This window comes from Loxodonta africana, chromosome 26, assembly GCF_030014295.1.
Source record: "Loxodonta africana isolate mLoxAfr1 chromosome 26, mLoxAfr1.hap2, whole genome shotgun sequence".
Taxonomy (NCBI): Eukaryota; Metazoa; Chordata; class Mammalia; order Proboscidea; family Elephantidae; genus Loxodonta; species Loxodonta africana.
The window spans coordinates 34984476-35008309 of NC_087367.1; the positions used below are offsets into that span (position 1 = coordinate 34984476).

The 23834-nt window shown below is 41.2% G+C and overlaps 2 protein-coding genes across 3 annotated transcripts in view; both read right to left on the reverse strand.

Moving 5' to 3' along the window:
* Window positions 1-20210, reverse strand: part of YIPF4 (Yip1 domain family member 4) — a 36154-nt gene extending 15944 nt beyond the window's left edge. The window contains exon 1 of one of the 2 annotated variants that reach the window (XM_010595847.3): window positions 19919-20210. In XM_010595847.3, the coding sequence (XP_010594149.1) occupies window positions 19919-19997 (79 nt within the window). In that variant the 5' untranslated portion in view covers window positions 19998-20210. The remainder of the gene's footprint in view (window positions 1-19918) is intronic. The other variant, XM_003416065.4, reaches the window with a different exon arrangement.
* BIRC6 (baculoviral IAP repeat containing 6) overlaps window positions 1-23834 on the reverse strand; it is a 582018-nt gene that overhangs the window by 500621 nt on the left and 57563 nt on the right. The gene's annotated exons all lie outside the window — the stretch shown is intronic.

Consider the following 23834-nt stretch of genomic DNA (forward strand, 5'->3'; position numbering starts at 1 on the left):
TGAATGTCTTCTTTGGTGAAGTGTCTGCTTATATCCTTTGCCCATTTTTTAATTATTTGTCCTCTTGTTGTTGAGGTTTTGCAGTATCTTGTAGATTTTAGAGATCACTGACTGGGTTTGTCGTGGCCAAAAATTTTTTCGCAGTCTGTAGGTTGTCTTTTTATTCTCTTGGTGAAATCTTTGGATGAGCTTAAGTGTCTGATTTTTAGGAGCTTCCAGTTATCTACTTTCTCTTCTGCTGTTTGTGCACTGTTAGTAATGTTTTGTGTACTGTTTATGCCATGTATTAGGGCTCCTAGCCTTGCCCCTATTTTTTCTTCCATGATCTTTATCGTTTTAGATTTTACATTTCGGTCTTTGATCCATTTTGAGTTAGTTTTTGTGCATGGTGTGAGGTATTGGTCTTGTTTCATTTTTTTGCAGATGGATATCCAGTTATGCTGGCACCATTTGTTAAAGAGACTGTCTTTTCCCCACTTAACACATTTTGGGCCTTGTCAAATATCAGCTGCTCATAAGTGGATGAATTTACATCTGGATTCTCAATTCCGTTCCATTGGTCTATGTATCTGTTGTTGTACTAGTACCAAGCTGTTTTGACTACTGTGGCAATATAATAAGTTCTAAAACCAGGTAGAGTGAGACCTCCCACTTTGTTCTGCTTCAGTAACGCTTTACTTATCTGGGGCCTCTTTCCCTTCCACATGAAGCTGGTGATTTGTTTCTCCATCTCATTAAAACATGCCACTGGAATTTGGATCGAGATTGCATAGTTACCTGCATATCACTTCGGGTAGAACAGACATTTTCACAATGCTGAGTCTTCCTATCCATGAGCAAGGTATGTTTTCCCACTTATGTAGGTCTTTTCTGGTTTCTTGCAATAGTGTCTTGTAATTTTCTTTGTATAGGTCCTTTACATCTTTGGTTATATTTACTCCTAAGTATTTTATCTTCTTCTGGGCTATTGTAAATGGTCCTGATTTGGTGATTTCCTCTTTTAAGTTCTCTTTGTTGGTGTAGAGGAATCCAACTGATTTTTGTAAATTTAACTTGTATCCTGATACTTTGCTCAACTCTTCTATTATTTCCAGTAGTTTTTTCTTGTGGATTCTTTAGGGTTTTCTGTATATAAGATCATATCACCTGCAAATACATACCTTTACTTCTTCCTTAGCAATTTAGATGTCCTTTATTTCTTTTTCTAGCCTAATTGCTTTGGCTAGGACCTCCAGCAATATGTTGAATAAGAGTAGTGATAAAGAGCATCCTTGTCTGGTTCCAGTTTTCAAGGGGAATGCTTTCAGACTCTCTCCATTTAGGATGATATTGGCTTTGTATAAATGCCCTTTATTATGTTGAGGAATGTCCCTTCTATCTGCTGAGAGTTTTTACCATGAATAGGTGTTGGACTTTGTCAAATGTCTTTTTTGCAACAACTGATAAGATCATGTGGTTCTTGTCTTTTGTTTTATTTATGTGATGGATTACATTGATTGTTTTTCTACTGTTAAACTATCCCTGCGTACCTTGTATGAATCGCACTTGGTCATAGTGAATTATTTTTTTTGATATGTTGTTGAATTCTATTGGCTAGAATTTTGTTCAGAATTTTTGCATATAAGTTCATGAGGGATATTGGTCTGTAATTCTCTTTTATGTGGTGTCTTCACCTGGTTTTGGTATCAGGGTTATGCTGGTTTCATAGAATGAGTTTGGGAGTATTCCATCCTCAAAAAGGTATCTTTTTAGTATTTTCCATTCCTGGAAAATAGGGAAATATCATAGACATGTGTAGGAATGCCAGAAACAGCAGTTTAACACCTCAACCAAAAAAACTAAACCTGTTGCCATCAAGTCAATCCTGACTTTAGAACTGCCCCATAGGGTTTCCACGAAGCAGCTGGTAGATTCGAACCGTTGACCTTCTGGTTAGTAGCCTGAGCTCTTAACCACTGTGCCACCAGGGCTCCAATTCCTCAAGTACACCCAAAACATAATTAGTTGTTGGTGTGGGGAAAAGGGAAACCCTGGTGGCATAGTGGTTAAGTGCTACGGCTGCTAACCAAAAGGTCGGCAGTTCAAATCCGCCAGGCGCTCCTTGGAAACTCTATGGGGCAGTTCTACTGTGTCCTATAGGGTTGCTCTGAGTTGGAATCGACTCGACGGCAACGGTTTGGTTTTTTTTGGTTTTGGTGGGGAATAGCAACAGGAAAGTAAAAAAAAAAAAAAAAAAAACTGGTACATAGCTATCTCAGGATGGGTTCTTTAGAGGAATAAAACCAGTGAAGCATATATTTACATCTATAGATACCCGTACATAAAATATGGATATATATGTATATATACAGATTTATCACAAGGAAACGGCTCACACAGTTGTAGAGGCTGGCAAGTCCCAAGTCTGTCTGGCTTCTCCTCACTCATGTAGCTGCGGGGGCTGACGAACCCAAGATCGGGAGTTCAGGTGGCAGGCCGCTAGCTCAAGGGCTGCTGAGGCTGACAAACCAAAGACTTGCAGGTAAGACAGCAGGCTGCTGGCTCACAGGGTATGGAGGACAATGAATCCCGAGACTGGCTGGTAAGATGGCAGGCCACTGGTGCACAGGGTGCGGAGGCTGATGAATCCCAATATTGGCAAGCAATATGGCAGGCTACTCAGAGGTCAAGTGATGATAAGTCAAAAGCAGGATTCAGAGCTAGCAAGCAAGCTTTGCCGGAACAGCCATATACATATTGGATGCTGGCCACACCCCCGACGAAACTCCCTTTACAACTGACTGGCTGATCGCATCAGATCATATCATGGAGGAGGACTACATCATTATATAACTGCCAAACTACATCATTAGATAACTGCCGAACCACGGAGAATCATGGCCCAGCCAAACTGACACACTACCTTAACCATCACAATTCACTCCTTGTCAATTTGGTACCTATACACATCTCCATAAATCATACACAACCTCTAAAGACAATTACAAAGTCATACTTGTGCCTAACATGATACAACTAATGTGTACAACTGAAAACACACTAGCCCTGTTTACATCTTGTATTTTATAAGTGAAGAAAAACAAAAATTGTTTGATGCACACATACAAGGTAGAAATACTCATAACAATTACAGTCCTTGTTTCTGCAGCTGGTCACGTCATCATAACTGGTATTTAGAACTACATTCTTCCACCACCCATTGTGTATTCCCTTTGCCTTCAGCAACCACCTCAGCTGGTCATGATTCTTTGCCTGGTGGGGTGACCCAAGCCTTCGTTCCTGAAGGGTCTGGGCCATTAGTAGTCATGTTGGAATTGGGTTGCTCTAGTTTTCCATGGACTTTAATCACAGGGCATGGTAGTACTAACACACACCCTAAGGGATCTCCTGTATTCCAGACATACTCCTTTATACCTCCTTTATGCAACATCAATCTGATTTCCCCTTGGTAATCAGCTAGTATGGTAACTCCCTAATTTGCCTGTTGATCCAGAGGCATGAGGAGCCCAAAGTGGCCGGATAAAATTCTTTTTAACTTTCAGTTCAATGGAATCTATGTTCTATCTCCAGGTAGGAGGATTTCCTCCTTTTGCAACTAAGACCTCCAGACCCACAGAGCATAGGGTTGTGGGGACAGAAAGCAAAAAAATTTTTTTGTTGGGTCACTAGAGGTAATAGTGAGTGGTGCCACTCCCATCTCTACCCCTTGATTCCTAGAGCTGTGAATCCTGGATATGAGATATGGGAGAAACAGCACCATACACTGGACGCTGGTGTACAGCATATATAGCCACCTGGAGAACACTGTCCCAACCCTGCAAAGTGTTGCTATCTAGCTGGTGCCATAATTTTGTCTACAGAAGGCCATTCCATTCTTCTATGAAGCCAGCTCCTTCAGGATAATGGAGAACGTGGTAACACCAGTGAATTCCATGAGTACGGGCCCACTGCCACACTTCATTTGCTATGAAGTCCCTTAACCCGATGCAATGCTGTGTGGGATACCACGATGGTGGATAAGGTATTCTATGAGTCCACAGATGGTAGTTTTAGCAGAGGCATTGCATACAGGGAAGGCAAATCCTTATCCAGAGTATCTATTCCAGTAAGAACAAATCACTGCCCTTTCCATAATGGAAGTGGTTCAATGTAATTAACCTGCCACCAGGTTGCTGGCTGATCACTTCAAGGAATGGTGCTATATTGGAGAATCAGTGCTGGTGTCTGCTGCTGGCGGATTGGGCATTTAGCAGTTGCTGCAGCCAACTCGGCCTTGGTAAGCAGAAGTCCAGGTTGCTGAGCCCATGTATAATCTCCATCCCTGCCACCATGGCCACTTTGTTCACGAGCCTGTTGGGCAATGACAGGAGTGGCTGGGGAAAGAGGATGCCTGGTTTACACAGAATGTGGCATCCTATCCACTGGATTATTAAAATTCTCCTCTGCCAAGGTCACCCTTTGGTAAGCATTCACATGAAACATAAACATCTACATTTCTTTGGCCCATCCAGAGAGGTCTATCTACATACCTCTTCCCCATGTCTCCTTGTCACCAATTTTCCAATCATGTTCCTTCCAAGTCCCTGACATTTCTCCTCCCAAGCAAAGTGAACAACCATTGGGAGTTCTGCCCATTGGGAGGATTCTCCTTTACTACTGTCCTTCACAGAGGTCCCAGAAAGAGGCTGCAGTGTTTCTGCTGTCTACTTTTGAGTGGTGCCTGCATACCAAGCAGAACCATCTGTAAACCAGACAAGAGTTTTCTCTTCTTCTGTCAATTGGTCATAAGGAATTTTCCATGAGGTCATAGGTGAAGACTGGACAGAGGGCAGATAATGGGACAGGAATGGAGGCCAAGTACATTTGGTCATTTCCACATGCAACTTACTTGTGCCTTCAGGTCCTGCTCGGGCCTGACCTCACATATACCACTTCCATTTAATGATCCAGTGCTGTTGGAGACATCGGACTTCATAGCTCTGTGGGTCAGACAGTACCCAGTTCATGATGGGCAGCCCAGGGCGCATGGTGATTTGGTGGCCCCTGGTTAAGCATTCCGTCTCTACTAAGGCCCAGTAACAAGCCAAAAGCTGTTTCTCAAAAGGAGAGCAGTTATCTGCAGAGGATGGCAGGGCTATACACCAAAACCCTAAGGGTCTGCGCTGTGGTTCACCAATAGGCTCCAAACAGCATCTCTATCTACCACTGACACTTCGAGCAACATTGGATCAGCCAGATCGTACGGCCCAAGTGGCAGAGCAGCTTGCACATTAACCTGGATCTGTTGCAGAGCCTTCTCTTGTTCTGGTCCCCACTCAAAAGTAGCAGTTTTTTGAGTCACTTGATGAATAGGCCAGAGTAGCCCGTGAGGAATATGTTGCTTTCAAAATCCGAAGAGCCTCACCAGGCATTGTGCCTTCTTTTTTGTTGTAGTAGCGGCCAGATGTAACAACTTATCCTTTACTTTAGAAGAAATATCTCAACCTGCCTTACACCACTGGACTCCTAGAAATTTCACTGAGGTGGAAGGCAACTGAATTTTTGTAGGATTAATTCCTCACACCCTCTAACATGCAATAAGTTCAGAGTCAGTGACACTTCTTCCTTACTAGATTTAATCAGCATAATGGCATCAATGTAATGGACCAGTTTGACATCTCGTGGAAGGGAAAGGCGATCAAGGTCCCTGTGGAATGAATTATGACATAGGGCTGGAGAGCTGACATAGCCCTGAGGTAGGACAGTGAAGGTGTACTGTTAGCCTGCCAGGTGAAGGCAAACTGCTTCTGATGGTCTTTCGAGACAGGTATGGAGAAAAAGGCATTAGTCAGATCAATAGCTACATACCAGGCACCAAGAAATCTATTAGTCTGCGCAAGCAATGAAACTACATCTGGAACAGCAGCTGCAATCAGAGTCACCACCTGGTCAAGTTTTCGATAATCCACTAACACTTTCCAAGATCCATCTGTTATGTGCGCAGGCCAAACACGTGCACTGAACGGGAATGTGGTTGGAATCTCCACTCCATGCACTCTTCAAGTCCTTGATTGTGTCAGTAATCTCTGCATCCCTCCAGAAATGCGGCATAACTTTTGGTTTATTATTTTCCTAGGTAGGGGCAGTTTTAATGGCTTCCGCTTAGCTTTTCCTACCACAACAGCCCTTATTCCACTCGTCAGGGATCCAGTGGGGGGCCTGCCAGTTGCTGAATATATCTATTCCAATTATGCATTTCTGAACTGGGGAAATCACTATAGGATGGGTTCAGGGACCCACTGTGAGATGAATCTGAGCTAAGGCTCCATTAATTATCTGACCTCTATATGTCCCTACTCTGAGTGGTGGGCTGTAGTGATGTTTTGGATCGGTTGGAATTAGTGTCAGTTCAGAGCCAGTATCCAGTAATCCCTGAACGGTCTGATTATTTCCTTTTCCCCAACGAACAGTCACTCTTGTAAAAGGCCAGAGATTCCTTTGAGGAAGGCTGGGAGAAGGATTAACAGAATACATTTTTGGCACTGTAGTGGAGTCCCTCTTCAAGCGGATTCAGCCTCCCCTTCACTCAAGGGGTTGTAGGTCTGTAAGCTGGTTTAAGTCTGGAAATTGATTGAGGGGTCTTGACTCTATATTCTGGTGATTCAAGTTAAACTGCCATTTACCTGACTTAGAATTCTTCCATTTGTACAGATGAAGTAAATATTTAGTAAATTTCCCATCTATTTCACTCATAGGGACTTTACGACTAAGTACTCAATGCCATAAATACATATGAGTCAGATGATTCTGATTACTGCTTTGACTCCCCTGTCTATTACAGTAACCACACCCACCTTGTCTTTGTTCACTGAGTACCACCACCTCGCCCTCACCACCACAGGATCCTATCGCCCCATTGTAGTTAGGTGTCTTCAGTTAGGGCGATTCCTGCTGTCAAATCTGACTTACATAAAATACCAATCGCAGGAGTCTTCAAGGACACTGGGGCTCCCTTGACAAATTTGTTTCTTATCACTGTAGTAAAAGTGTGTGTCCTCTGTGCACTCCATGTGTAGGTCTGTTGGTCAAACCTGATAAATCCACTCTCACATGCCAATTTCTCTAAGCCTTTAGATAACTTCTACAGTATATCAAGGCTGGACTAGTACTTCAACTTGATTTAGTGTAGGCCACTGCATAATCCATGTTTCAGGAACCCAAACAAACTATTAGATCCTTTCCTAACCTCTTGAGCTGAAACACTGAATGAAGAATCTGTGCTTGGCAGGCCTGTATCAAAAAACTCAGACTGATCCAACTTTATGTTCCTTGCACCATAATCCTACACCCTTAATAGCCATTTCCACACAGATTCCACAGGTTTCTGTTTGTATGTATTAGAAAAATCAAGTAGTTCTTTTTGAGTGTAGCATATATTCTTGTGGGACATACTCTGTACTTTACCTTTTGGGGTTCACTGGGACTTAAGTCTAGTTATATATTTAAAGCAAAAAGGGGTGGTGGAGGTGGGTTCTGGGAACATTCAGCAATGTCTTTTAAGGCATGTACCTCAGGCAATTCCCAAGGCAATCCCCCAGGTAATATCTCAAAGACTCCTGTTGAGTTAATCTGATCAGACGGGAGACAAAGGGATAATGGCTTACTGGGTAGGGTGGCTTAGCAGACAAAGATGGGAGTGATCTCTTCAGATGGGACTAAGAGGGCTGGTTCTGTTGGCAGGAGTGATTCAACAGAATTTATAGACTCAACTGTTCCCAGCTTCCTGACTATCTGTCCCTATGCCCCCATCTCAAGTTTCAGGGTCCCTTTTCTTTCCAATCAATGCCCTCACTTTAACTTCAGTCATCGTTTGAGGCTAGGAATTCAACTGCCATTGTGATTCAGCCACTCTTTATGGTAAGACTCTAGGTTTGGTTTTCAACAACGTCAGCTCTTGTTACTACAAGAAATATAGCTTTTATCAGGGCCCAAGTGGCAACTTTGAGGTCTCTTATGCAGCTCTGAAGCCCTGAGCTCATTTTTTTCTTTCACCACTTTCTCTAGCAAAAGTAGGATTAACCAACTAGCTTCCCTATACTTCTCATTCTGACAAAGCTGTAGAAAAGTATCAAACATGCGATCACCCAGAGCCTCACTTCTCATCTATACTTGACCTATTGGTGGTGATATTTTGCATATTAATATTGCCACCTCATGCCATGAATAAGCAGTGTCCCCTTTACTAGTGAAGTCAAGAGTCATCAACATCTTTAAGACTAACCAGACTTGAAAACTAATTTAGAAAACTCATCTTTACGACTTTGTTTCTCTAGGACCACTCTCTGTACCAAATGTCTTAGGCTGGGTTCTCTAGAGAAGCAAAACCAGTAAAGCATATAAATACATATACAGAGATTTATAATAAGGAAATGGCTCATGCGGTTGTAAAGGCTGGCGAGTTCCAAGTCCGTAGGTCAGGTGTCAAGCTGGAGGCTTCTCCTGACTCATATAGCTGCAACGGTTGACAAATCCCAAGACCAGCAGGTCAGATGGCAGGCTGCTGGCTCACAGGCTGCTGAGGCTGATGAACCCAAGACCAGCAGGCAAAATGAAAAGCTGCTGGCTTACAGGGTGCGGAGGGAAATGAAACCCAAGATTGGCAGGTAAGATGGCAGGTCGCTGGCTCACAGGGTACGGAGGCCGATGAATCCCAAGATCGGCAGGCAATATGGTAGGCTGCTGGCTCAAGTCATAAGAATCAGAGGTCAGATGATGACAAGCCAGATGTAGGATCCAGAGTAAGCAAGAAAGCTTTGCCAGAACATCTGTATATGTATTGGATGCAGACCACATCCCCGAAGAAACTCCCCTTACAACTGATTGGCTGGTCACATCACGAAGGATAACTACATCATTATATCGCTGCCAAACTACATCATTAGATAATTGCCAACTCACTGAGAATCAGGGCCCAGCCAAGCTGACATACAACCTTAACCATCACAATAGCCTAGCATGACAGCAAGCTAACAAGTAAAGAATGTCAGAGAACAAAGAGAAAGCATCAAAATCACTCCAGGAGCATCGCTGATTTAAGATAAACCAGGGTAAGTGAGCTTGGCTGCCAACTCTAGGACAGGCGTCCAGAATTGTAAAACAAATTTTATGTTAATTTCTTATTACTGTGTGATGTATAGTATTTTGTCATTACCCAAGTAAAACAATGTAAGGAGTATAATAAATGTAAGTGTATTTAAAGAGAAACAATCTTTGGGGAAAAAAAGCATACTGCAAAATAAAATCTTAAAAATGCTTCCACCGCTGTTTGGGCTCAGAGTAAGAAGAATATTAATAAGTTACAAGTATTATTAAAAGCCCCCTGGAGAACTACAGAACAAAATTTTAACGATATTTTTCCCTCTTTCAAGATAAGCATCTCAGTCATCTAGTGCTGCTATAACAAAAATACCACAAGTGGATGGCTTTAACAAACAGAAGTTTATTCTCTCACAGTCGAGTAGTCTACAAGTCCAAATTCAGGGCATCAGCTCCAGGGGAAGGCTTTCTCTCTGTTGGCTCTGAGGGAGGTCCTTGTGATGGATCAGTCTTCCCTTGGTCTGGCAGCATTCCAGTGCAGGAACCTCAGTACCAAAGGACGTGCTCTGCTCCTGGCACTACTTTCTTGGTGGTATGCGGTCCCCATGTCTCTCTGCTTGCTTTCTCTTTTATATCTCAAAAGAGACCAGCTTAAGACACTATCTTTTAAACCTCATCAGTATAACTGCCACTAATCCATCTTATTACATCACAGTGATAAGATTTACAACACATAGGGAAATCACATCAGAAGAAAAAATGGTAGACAATCATACAAGGGAACCATTACCTATCCAAATTGACAGACATTTTGGGGAGACACAATTCAGCCCATGACAACAAGTGTATGATTAGGTGAAGGACTCTTTCTCTGAGTCTTCTGCTCAGTATGAGAACTTCACTTTAAAAGCAGAGCAAGAACTTTGTCAGTGCAGTCTGAAAGTACACTCAGGATGAGCGTCACTGCTCTGTCCCTAGAAAAGTTCTAGATTTCTGTAAAAGAGCATTGTGCAATGAACAATGAACATTTTGTTGTACTTTTCAACTGCTTATATACGTTAGCAAGCCTTCTTTCAATTTAACAAGGACGAACAAGGACAAAAACCACCACATTTCAGTTGAAAATCAATCCATGTGTGCTTAAGCCTAACTCACCACTGAGTATCTGTGCAGCAAAAAATCAAGCACGTGTTTCACACTGAAGAGGTAAATTTCATTGTTTTATTTTAGTTACGAGAATAACATTTTAATGCATATAAAACCAAACCCAACCCATTGCTGTTGAGTCAATTCCGACTCATAGTGACCCTATATCTACAAAAGAGATTAAAAAGATGCATGTGTATAATTTTGTAATTCCTAGGTCTATCTTACAGTTTGATTATGTCACTCAGTAAGAGAATGTCATTTCAAAGCCTTATATAAAATTGTCTTAAGTTCTATTTTTATTCATATTGTTTTGGCTCAAGGTTTTAGTATCTTCAGTATTAAACATTGTCAGTAAATTTTCATGTTGTAAATAATATTAAAATTGATTTCTAACCTATATTTAAACTAAATCTCCTGAGCCTATCTTTAGAAAAATTAAATGCCATTAAATGACATTTACCAGTCATTTCACAGAAATTTCTTATGTTTGCTCTGTAAGTCTCTTTAAAAAAACTTCTAATTTGAAATATTTATACATTGACAGGAAGATGCAAAAACAGTACAGAGACGTCTGGTGCACCCTTTACTCAGTCTCTGTCAAGGGTAACACAACTATCAAAACCAAGATGGTGACACTGGTACAATCCACAGACATTATTCAGATTTCACCAGTTTTACATGAACTCACTTGTGTGTGTGTTGTTGTTAGGTGCCGTCAAGTTGGTTCGGACTCATAGCGACCCTATGCACAACAGAACGAAATACTGCCCAGTCCTGAGCCATCCTTACAATCGTTGTTATGCTTGAGCTCACTGTTGCAGCCACTGTGTCAATCCACCTCGTTGAGGGTCTTCCTTTTTCCGCTGACCCTGTACTCTGCCAGGCATCATGTCCTTCTCCAGGGACTGATCCCCCCTGAAAACACGTCCAAAGTATGTAAGACGCAGTCTCGCCATTCTTGCTTCTGAGGAGGAGCATTCTGGTTGTACTTCTTTGTTCGTTCTTTTGCCAGTCCATGGTATATTCAATATTCTTCACCAACACATCAAAAGCATCAATTCTTCGATTTTCCTTATTCATTGTCCAGCTTTCACATGCATATGATACGATTGAAAATACCATGGCTTGGGTCAGGCACACCTTAGTCTTCAAGGTGACATCTTTGCTCTTCAACACTTTAAAGAGGTCCTTTGCAGCAGATTTACCCAATGCAACGTGTCTTTTGATTTCTTGACTGCTGCTTCCATGGCTGTTGATTGTGGATCCAAGTAAAATGAAATCCTTGACAACTTCAATCTTTCTCCATTTATCATGGTATTGCTCATTGGTCCAGGTGTGAGATTTTTTTTTTTTTTTTATGTTGAGGTGCAATCCATACTGAAGGCTGTGGTCTTTGATCTTCATTAGTAAGTGCTTCAAGTCCTCTTCACTTTCAGCAAGCAAGGTTGTGTCATCTGCATAACGCAGGTTGTTAAGGTGTCTTCCTCCAATCCTGATGCCCCATTCTTCTTCTTATAGTCCAGCTTCTCATATTATTTGCTCGGCATAGATTGAATAGATATGGTGAAAGAATACAACCCTGATCCACACCTTTTCTGACTTTAAGCCCAATCAGTATCCCCTTGTTCTGTCTGAACAACTGCCTCTTGATCTATGTAAAGGTTCCTCATGAGCATAATTAAGTTTTCTGCAATTCCCATTCTTCACAATGTTATCCATAGTTTGTTATGATCCACACAGTTGAACACCTTCGCATAGTCAATAAAACACAGGTAAACATCCTTCTGGTATTCTCTGCTTTCAGCCAGGATCCATCTGACATTAGCAATGATATCCCTGGTTGCACGTCCTCCTCTGAAACTGGCCTGAATTTCTGGCAGTTCCCTGTCAATATATGCCGCAGCCTCATTTGAATGATCTTCAGCAAAATTTTGCTTGCGTGTGATATTAATGATATTGTTCTATAATTTCCACATCCGGTTGGATCACCTTTCTTGGGAATAGGCATAAATATGGATCTCTTCCAGTCAGTTGGCCAAGAAACTGTCTTCCATATTTCTTAGCATAAGGAGGGAGCACCTCCAGCATTGCATCTCCTGCTGAAACATCTCAATTGATATTCCATCAGTCCTGGAGCCTTGTTTTTCGCCAATGCCTTCAGAGCAGCTTGGACTTCTTCCTCCAGTACCATTGGTTCCTGATCATATGCCACCTCTTGAAATGGCTGAACATCGACTAATTTTTTTGGTATAATGACTCTGTGTATTCCTTCCATCTTCTTTTCATGCTGCCTGCATCGCTTAATATTTCCCCCATAGAATCCTTCACTATTGCAACTCAAGGCTTGAATTTTTTCTTCAGTTCTTTCAGCTTGAGAAACGCTGAGCTTGTTCTTCCCTTTTGGTTTTCCATCTCCAGCTCTTTGCACATGTCATTATAATACTTTACTTTGTCTTCTCGAGAGGCCCTTTGAAATCTTCTGTTCAGTTCTTTTACCTCATCAATTCTTCCTTTTGCTTTACCTGCTCGACGTTCGAGAGCAAGTTTCAGTGTCTCCTCTGACATTCATCTTGGTCTTTTCTTTCTTTCCTGTCTTTTCAATGACCTGTTACTTTCTTCATGTATGATGTCCTTGACGTCATTCCACAACTCGCCCGGTCTTCGGTCACTAGTGTTCAATACATCAAATCTATTCTTCAGATGGTCTCTAAATTCAGGTGGGATACACTCAAGGTCATATTTTGGCTCTTGTGGACTTGCTCTGATTTTTCCAAGTTTCAGCTTGAACTTGCATATGAGCAATTGATGGTCTGTTCCACAGCTGGCCCCTGGCCTTGTTCTGACTGATGATATTATGTGTGTGTAGTTCTACATAATTTTATCACACCTGTAAATTTACGTAATATCTTATGAGTTTTAAAGTATATGAAAAGAAAATGATTAAACAGAAGTAAGCCTTTCTTAACTACTTTTTTTCTCCCCCCAAGAAAGGTTGGCTAAAAAGTCATGTTTTATTTTCAAACAGTGAAAGAAAGCTATTCTTGTACCCATCCTATACCATAGATCATAGTTCAGTAGCATATGTGATATCTGTAATATGACCTATTAAAAAAAAAAAAAGACCTATAAGGATTAAAGAAAAAATCAAGTAGAAAATTTTAGAATAGGAAAAATCAAGGATTCTTCTGTTTACATTACTAACTTGTATTAGAAGTGATATCCTTTCTAGGAAGGGAGTAGACTAAAAATTTGTCCACATTACACAACTTAACAGGAAATTATTGTTTACTCAAAAGAATATTGACAATAATTATTGGATTAATATGTTTACAAGTTACTGGTCACACTAGTGTACTGTAACCAACAGATACTATAATTTTTAGGTAGGGGGATCCATTCTGCCTCAGGTCCTGTATACTGGCTGTTTCCTCTAACTTCAGATAATTAAATGCCACCCATTCTTTAGGCCTCAGATATACTGAAGGAATTTTTCTTTAGTTTCCCAGACTAGATCAGGTTCCTTTCATAGGTCTCTGAACTTTTCCTTTACTTACCACTGTTTATAATTATTTGTGTGATTATTTGATTAATATCTATAAGCTCTATGATGGCAGGGACTATGTATTTTTGGTATTTTGACCATTATATCCCTAGTACTTCAACAGTGCCTGGCACATAGTAAGCAGTCAATGAATTAATAAATGGAAGGGCAAAGAGTAGCTCAAATTAAGAACTGGCATTAAAGGTTCTTAATAAAGCAATTGGAAAAAGTGAGAGTTATATTCTGGAAACATAATCTTAACTGTACTATGGAAGACTGATTTAAGAGGGAGAGACTGGAGCAAGGAATCTGGTCAGGAGGCTATAGTAAGGAGTACAGATGAGAAATAAGAACTTGAACTAAGACAGTGCCAATCAAGAGAGAAAAACAGATAAATTACATAGTTATTCTGGAGCTATTCCAAAATAATTTGATAACCAACTGAATGTAGGTAACTGAGGGATAGAATAGAGATAAGTTTCTAGCCCTTGGCAAGAGGACTTACTTCAAAAACCTTAAATCATTTTTACTTTAGTACCTTCTTCATTTCCAACACTGATGGATTACACAATCTACGAATATTTATGGTTATTTCTATAATGCTGAGAGTGATGTAAAGAAATGAAACACTTTGAGGAGTTCAAAATCTAAATTATGGTATATCCAAACAATGGATATTATTCTGCCATAAAAAGGAATGAATGATTCATGCTGCAAAATGGATGAATTTTGAAAACATCACGCTAAGTGAAAGAAGCCAGATACCAACGGTGGTTGTCAGGGACTGGAAGGAGGAGAAAACGAGGAATAACTGTTAATGCTCTGGAGTTTCTTAGGGCGGTGATGAAAATTTTCTGGAATCAGATAGTGGTGATGGTTGTACACCTTTTTGAATAAACTAAAAACCACAGAACTGTACACTTTAAAAGAGTGAATTTTATGGTATGTGAATAATATCTCGATTTTTAAGAATCTGATTGTACGTTAGTATACAGTAGTGTACGGCGCACTGTTCTGTAGGTGACAAATGAGTATTGCCCACTGAACATTGGTGCCATAGGAGTAAAGAGGCCTGATAATCAGAGAGGTGGTCAGTAAGGCTATGCAGAGGCAGAACCTGAACTTGGCCGTGAGGGGTGATTAGATGTGCGGAGATGGAATGAAAAGTCATTCCAAGTAAATGAAATGGCATGGGCAAAGCTAAGCCCAAGGCCTACCATAAGCATAGAGTTCATCATCAGAAGTTGTGGACAAATCATTTAGGGCATTAAGTATCAGGTGAAAGAACTTGTCTTTGTTTTATAAGTGAATTTTTTGTATGCATGTTCTGTGAAATCTGAATCCCATGAGATGATCTTCACAAAAGGCTTTTGATGTTCATTAAATTTGGAAAACCCTCACTTGGAGTCCCAGAAAGAATATTGGCATATTAAAGGCTCTGAGAAGTCTGCATTAAGGGAACTGGTTTAACTTTGCTTAACCCATTATTTACCAAACTTATTTTATCATGGAACCATTTCCCCTTTGGGAAACATTGCTCAAAATGCTGCCATAGATGTTAGGAAGCAGGTGCAGTTCCTGCAGAATGGTACAGATTGCTTGGTGCTGAGGAAACAGGAAATAACAAGGACAGTTTACCTGTGAAAATAAGGAAAAAGGGAAGTTGTACAGTTAATGATTTTGTCAATTCGGAAGGAGTTGTGTGTGAAGGTGGAGATGGGAGAAAGAGAAGAGAGATAAAAGATGCTAGAAAGAAAAATAGAGGAAGAAAGGCCCTAACAGATGCAGGAGGATATGGGTAATAAAAGCACTAGCAGAGGGTTATCCCAGGAAAGGAAAAAAGAAGGCTTCCCTTTAAGACTTGGAGGAAAAATGAATGTTTCAGTACACATCACTACCACCATCCATTGCCATTAAGCAGATGGCAGAGTAGAATCGCCCCACAGGATTTCCAAGGCTGTAAATCTTTACAGAAGCAGACTGCCAAATTTAGAGTTAGGGGGGAAATGAGGATGGAAAAATGGCCATTGGGTGGCTTGGATCATCTTACTTGCTTAGCTGTCTTTTTTCATGCCCTTTCCTACTACTTGTTGAATTGATGTTGAGTTAACGCTTGGCTTCCGTTTCAGCAGCACAGCACCTTTATCTTAATCAAAAGTGAGAATCACATAATCATTCACTCATTCAACAAAATTTATTGACTTCTTGTTATATGCCAGGCTCTGCAGTAGGCACTGAAACACAGCGTCTAACTCCAAGGAGATAATGGTCTAAATCCGCATTGTTTTAGGTCTGTGAAGACTGAGAAGTGTGAGATATGAGACTGGCACTCTCCACCAATCACTGTGTAGTTCTTACGTGAATACTCTCCCTCTTTAGTTTGAAGAACTCTCACTCATCCTTCATAATGTACCTTATTAGTTTCTGAAAACTTCAGTGATCCTTCCTGCAGAGATATCCACTCCCTCCTTTGCACCATACTGTTTATAGTATTTTTTAACATACACTGAAATTTTCTATTTCTTATTAGATTGTGAATTTCTAAGTGACAAGGACTCTATATGTAGTCTCTTGCACATAGTAGGTAGTCCCTCCATCCTACAATAGTCAAATCATTATCTATCACTCAAAGTTCAGCAAAATATCACATCCATTATTTCTGCTGGTCTTCCAGCTAGAAAAACTCTCCTCCTCTTCTGATATTTCATAACATTCTAAACCAATGATTCTCAAGCTTTAATGTGTAGTATGCAGATTATGATTAAGACATATTCTGCATTACTAAGCACCCAGGTAATGCCAATGCTGCTGGTCTGGGAACATATACCAGGCACAGAGTCACTTATTTGTCTGACACAAAATAAAGTCAAAGAATTGCCTTAAAGATTTCTATATTTTCTGTATAATGGTATCATTACTTCCCTGCTTTTATACACATGCATTTCATTACTGCTTCTGAATATGGTTTTACACCAGACTTGAATACTTAGTCTAAATTTCATTATTATTCTCAATTCATTTAATGCTTCATTCACACACAGCTTATGTTCTTTTAATTTGTACTTATACACATTAGGAACCCTGGTGGTACAGTGGTTAGGCACTTGGCTGCTAACCCAAAGGTCAGCAGGTTGAACCTACCAGGAGAAAGATGTGGCAGTCTACTTCCATAAAAATTTACAGCCTTGGAAACCCTATGGGGCAGTTCTACTCTGTCTACAGGGTAGCTATGAGTTGGAATCGACTCAAGGGCAATAGGTTTGGCTTTTGGTTTACACACATTATCTTCAATAAGTCTTACAAGTATGCTCTTCATTTCACAGATAACAAAACAGAAGCTTATAGAAAGTATGTAAATTGCCAATAGCTACCGTTAAGAGTCAAGACTCTAACTGCAGTCTTCTTGCTCTAAATCCAGTAATTTTTTTAGTTATACGTGCATGTGTGTTGTTGTTGCGTGCCGAGTCAATTCTGATTCATAGCAACCCTATACGACAGAGTAGAACTGCCCCAAAGGGTTTCCTAGGCTGTAGTCTTTACAGGAACAGATTGCCAGGTCTTTTCTCCGGTGGAACTTCTGGGTTTGAACCACTGACCTTTTGGTTAGCAGCTGAGCACTTAATCATTGAACCACCAGGGCTCCTTAGTCACACATCTAACTGAGCTAAATTCTGTAATCCTGTCTATCAATGCAATATGAGATAAGGCAGAAATCATTTGTTCACTCAACAAACATTTAATGTTTACATTCTGGGTTCTGAACTAGTTGTTAGGATATAGAAAATATTAGAGAAGTTTCTGTTTCTGAGGGACAGTTTAGCAAGGTTCACCAAAGAAGGAGCATTTGAGCTCAGTTTTAATGATCACTTGGGGCAAGGAAAGGAGTTGTGCTGGCACAGTGGTTAAAGTGTTTGGCTGTTAACTGAAAGGTCGGCGGTTCAAGTCTACCTGCTGCTTCATGGGAGAAAGATGTGGGAGTCTGCTTTTACAACCTTGGAAACCCTGTGGGGCAGTTCTACTCCATCCTATGGGGTCGCTATGAGTTGTAATCAACTCAGTGGCAGTGGGTTTGGTTGGTTTTCTGGGGACAAGAATAAAGGTATTCCAAGAATGCAGACTAAGATAAGCACAGACAAAACACCAAGGGATGTTTCAGAACAAAGGACATGTGCACACAAACAGTAAGGATAGGTTTCATTAAGGAAGAGAGATTTGGACAGAATCTAGAAGGGTGTACACTGAAAACACTTATAAGCTGAAAACATTTATGGTTAGAGGAACAGAATAAAAAGGGAAGAAGCAAGAATTTACATGACACGTTTTGAGACCAGAGAAAAGACTTGGAGTTGCAGAGTCAAATGCTGCTAATGGATAACAACAACAAAAAAAAGGTGTGGGGTCAGTTAGTACTGAAACCCTAGCAGCAGCACCATTGCTAACATGTACTGGGCACTTAACTCTGCCAGATGCAGTACTATGAGTTTCACATTTGCAAAATACTTCAGCACTTGGGTATTATCATCCCCATTTTTTAACATGAGTTTTAAAAAGGATAAGTAACTCGCTCAAGATCACTAGACAGTAATTGATAACACCAATTAACATTATACTTCAGATACACTATTCAATTTATAAAAATATAAGAAAGATACATCATGGTTTAGTACAGAAGCTTGAGAAGACAAAAGACTAGCTCCTAATTCCAGATCATCATGTGTAAATTACTGAACTTCTCCAAGTCTCAGTTTCTTTATAAAATACAGGGGAAAAAGCACATTAGGATTCTTATAAAGATCAGATAGGTCATATGGATGAGGGTATTAATACTATGTATAATATGGAGAATATATGGAGAAGTTTGAATAAACCTCATGGATTTTACTTATTCCAGGCTTCTTGGTTTAGCCTATGGAGTCAATAGGTCAGCTAGTTGCATTATTCTGTCAGATTTCTTCGGTGTATATAAGAATGGTAATTCCTGGGGGAAATGAGTATATGAAAAAAAATACAGAATATATGGGTTTGAACAAATATGACATTCTAATACTCAATGACATACATTTTTTTAAATTTTAGGAAATTAAGTTGATGTTCCACCCTAAGCAATATGCTACCAAATGTAGATGAAAACAAACTGAAATATTTTGCATTGCTATATTTCACCAGTCATATTCAGTTTTTAAAAAATGTATCAGCTATGTTTCCTTTAATAGATAAAAAATTATTTTACATTTAAATTATAATGAGAACTACAGCACTTTTTTTAAAAAAAACAATGCCACTCATAGAACAAGGGGGGAAAAAAAGGAAAGGAAGTTATATTAACTGATGCAGTAGGAAATCAAATTTTTGAGGAAAATTTAAAATTTGGGTTCTTCCCTAGACTGAAATTTCAACAGCTAAGTATAACTTACTTTTTCCTATAGGGCAGTAAATGTGCTCACTGGAAGGTAACTGGTGTACAATCTAATAAAAGTAAAAACTGAAAAGAACAAGCACAAAGATTCAGATTACAAAGAGTGGGTAAGGAACTGAGAAAAGGAAGAAAACAAATTATCCGGTGCTGTGGAAAAATCTCTCCAGCAGAGATGTTTCCTCAAAACAATACACGAAATATGCAGAAGCTATTGGGGGCACCTAGTTGGATCAAGAGAGGTTTCAAATACACCTGGGTCCAGTTCTCCAAGTAATGAGCTTAAATACTATAAAATGAGAGGAAAAGTGGGACCTAGATTAATATATTAAATTCAACATTTCGAATTTGCAGCGCCGACTCTAAACCCAACCCCCCAAAAAAAAAAAGGCTATCTATTGATAAACAACAGGATAAGAGCTCTCCTTTCTTACTTTATTCTCTGACACCTACCCTGGCCAACGAAATCATCTCTCTTCTGAGAACTACAAGTAATTCCACAAATAAAACCTGCCACCAGTGTGGGGGAACACCAGGATCTGACGGAGTTACTCGATGCTTTTTAAAGACGCTCCCAACACCCCCCGCTTAGCCTCTTGGGCCCTTTCGAAGGCCCAGTGAAGGGCTTCAGTCACCAGGAGGCTTCCTGCCCGTCCCCACCGCCACTCCGTCTAGGCACCAGGAAAATCCCAGCGCGTCGGGCTCGGCGCCACCCCGATGACAGGACCTACTCGTCTCACCTTCTGCGTCAGCTGAGGAGACAAAGGTGAAGTCCCCGTTGGAGGGGGAATACGCTGGCGGCGAACCGGGCGCCTGCATCTCGCGGCCCCTCTCAGCCAGCTGCGGTGGAGGCGGCTGCGGCTGGACCCAGGCCCCAAGGCGGCCGCGGCGCTGACCCCCGCTCTCGCCCTACGGTGCGGCCTGGAAGTCAGGAGCCGCACGTTGGGAACGAGGCCGGAAACAAGCGCAGCTGGCCGCTGGGCTGCCCCGAAACGGCTCCACCGAAGTCCTCTCGGTGGCGACCCGCCCAAGTACTACGACGCCGGCGCCGTGACAGAACCATAACAGTGACATCACGGATCGGATTGGTTCTTTGTAATGTACTCTCCCATTGGCCCCCGGGGAGAGGTTCTGATTGGGTCTTCTGTTGCTGATTCCGGAAGTTTTCCCAGGACAGGAAGCTTACTTCTAATTCGGTGTACACTGAGGCTTTCCTGTCCCTGTTGGCTTTTTTTGTTTCCTTCAAGTACCATTTGTTCCTGCGTTTCTTTACCTGTTTCCTCCGTTTTTGTTAACTGAGCGGTTTTAGAACTAGCCCCAGTTTAGGATCCCAAGATTCTGGTGCCTTAGTAATTAATTATATAGGATCTTGACTAAGTTATAGATCATCTCTTTACCTCAGTTTCCTCAGTTCCTCACCTGTAAAACGAAGGCGGCTGGACTAGAATAATAAAAATAACATATGAGTTGTAAGGTACTACCAGAAACTGGGGCTTTAGTCAAGTCACATTTCTTTATGAGGGAGGCAATTGAGCCCAGAGATGGTAAGGTAGTAAGTCATTTAGCACCGTACCTTAATCTCTTGATTTCTAGTCCAGTGCTCTTTTCTTTAGTAAATCGTGCCACAGGATCTGCCTTTGTTAAGTTTACAAACCCACGTAGATTTTTAATGTTAAATAAATATACTTAAATTTAATGTTCAAGCTACATAAATGTGTCTTCCAACTTGGAGAGAGTTTGGAGGTACATTATGAGACACTCTTGGAAAGATACATGACGGATCAGCAATAGAGCAATGGAAGTCATGGCCATTAATGTATAAAAGGGAATGTCAGGCAATTTTTCTCACAGGAGGTAACAATTGAGTTGGGACTTGAAGGATGAGTACAAATTTGCAGACAAAGGGGTAAGGGGCTGGCAGCCTGGGTCATGATATTCTAGAGATTATTATTGTAAACGTGGGCAACTGGAAGTCATTCAGTTTACTTGGAGCTTAGGTTTAGTTGGTGAGAATGGCTACAGGTGAGATTGCACAGATAGGGAAAGAAGAGATTATTAAAAGTTGTATGTGCTATTGATAATGTAGAATTTAACTGCAACCCTGTGATACTGGAAAATAAAAAAAATTTTTTTTTTTTTGTGCTATTGATAATGTAGAATTTAACTGCAACCCTGTGATACTGGAAAATAAAAAAATTTTTTTTTTTTTTTTTTTTTGGAAAATAGCGATGGTTAAATTCCCCACCTTTGTGTTCAGGAAAATGGCAAACACCCCACCTTCCCATATGACTTAGATTAGACTCATGGAAGAGGTATGGGTCCTGTTTCAAATTTTACAGATCAACATTCAGTTCTGTCAGCACTATTTGTTTAAAACTGTCTTTTCCCCATTTGATGGACTTTGGGGCCTTTGTCAAAGATCAGCTGCCATAGGTGGATGGATCACTTGATCAGAGAGATGCCGGCTTCTTGCCACTTGAATTCACCCTGACCCCACCGGCTGGTTCCTTCAGTGCCTTTTTTTTTTTTTTTTTTTTTGCTGCTGCTGTTGTTTTTTGACTTCCTGTTTCTTCTCTCTCTCACTTTCTTCTTTTCCCTTTCCTGCCAAGCTTGTGCTGTCTGCCATCTCTGTTCCTCCTTGATGGGCTGTGCTGTGCCGCTTGGTTGTGGAGCCACATGCCAGAACTGCACTGCCACCCTGGTGGGCTCCCTCGAGGCGTTTTTGTTTTTTTTTTTCTTGGATTCTTGACTCTGTCTACCTTCTTTCCTTTCCTTTCTCCAGGTGTTCTCTCCACTACTTTCTGATGGGCTGTGCCACAGTGCTTTGCTGGGGAACTGTTGGCACAGGGCTTACCCAGGCCACACTACCATGCCAATGGGCACCCTCAGAGCATTTTTTAATGTTTCTTGTCTACCTCTGCCTTCCTTTCTTCTCTCCTGACTACCTGGCTGCATGTGCTGTCCCAGCTGCTTTTTGACATGCCGTGCCACACCCCTTGTCTGGAGAGCCATCAGCACACAGCTTCTGCAGCCTGTGCCGCCACAGCTGGTGGGCTCCATTGGGGCATTTTCTTTTTATTTCTCTTTTCAGTTTCTTGATTTTCTCTACCATACTTCCTTTCTCCCAGCCACCCAGCTGTGTGTGCCATCTATGCTGCTTTTAGATAGGCTGTGCCACACCACTCAGCTGGGGAGCTGCTGGCACATGATCCATGTTGCCATGCTGGTGGGCTCACTCAGGGCATTTTTTTTCTTTTCTTGGTTTCTTGTCTCTCTCTACCTTCTTTCCTTTTCTTTCTCCTGACCACCTGGATGCTGTATGCCATCTCTGCTGCTTTTTGATGGGTTATGACACACACTTAGCTGGGGAACCGCCAGCTCCTGCCTTCCCTGGTCTGTGACAACACAGGGTGGGCTCCCTCACGGCATTTTCTTTTCCTGGTTTCTTGTCTCTGTCTACATTCCTCCCTTTTCTTTCTCCCAATGACTTGGCCTAGTGTGTCTTTTTCTTTCTTTTTTTCAATTCCTTATCTCTATCCCTTCTTTCCTTTCTCTCGCCCACTTAGCCGTGTGTGCCATCTCTGCCACTTCTTTATGGGCTGTGCCATACCACCCAGCTAGAAAGCCACTGGCACACGGCTTCCCCAGGTCTGTGCCATTCCACCAGCTGGGTCCCTCAGCACCATTGCTTTGTTTTATTTTATTTTTGGCTTCTGTTTCTCCCTTTCTCTCTCTTCTTTCCCACACTTAGCTCCACACATCACATCCTCCTCCTGCCTAACTGAACTGTACATTGATTGAGTGCCACATCCCTGAGTGGCACAGGCACAGATCACCAGGCCCTGCCCTGCACTGCACCATGGCTCTGCCCTGTTGGCCCTAGTATGTACTGCAAATGACTCATCCCTGCCCTTCCACCTCTCCTGGACCTGTCCCGCTGCACCATAGCTGAGCAGCTAGTGCTGCCTACCTGGACAAGGTGGTGAAAATATCATGCCCACAGATGAGCAAACAACAAATAACCCCCAGCCCACCTGCCTAGATGAAACCAAATAAAACAAAAAATCAGGACAAAACAAATCTACAATCAATAAATGAAGAAAATAATTCCTGAATGTCCTGCAGACAGCAGATGACATCAAAACATATTTTAAAAAACAGGACAGAATGGCTCCAGAAAGCACTCTCCCAAAAAACAAACAAACAAAAAACACCAGATGACCTTCTGGTAGAAGAAAAGGCACTGGAACTACCCAATAGGGAATTCAAAACTCTAATATTCAGGGCTCTCCAAAAGATGAAGGAAAATGCAGACAAAAATAGGGAAAAAATAGACAAAATTATGGAACAGACAGACAAAACAATGGAAGAATTCAGGAAAATAACACAGAAACAAAATGTCAAACAACTAGAAACCATAAAAAAATAAAAAGCAATTAGGAATCCAAAAGATAAACAAGATTTCAGAAACAAACAGTGCCATAGAAGATTTCAGGGGCAAATTTAAAACAATGGAAGACAGGGTCAGCAAAATTGAAGACAAATCCTCAGATACCACTTTGAGGAAAAATCAGAGAAAAGAATCAAGAAAAGTGCAGAAACCCTGAGAACAATGTGGGATATAATTAAACACAAAAAATTGCATGTGATCAGAAT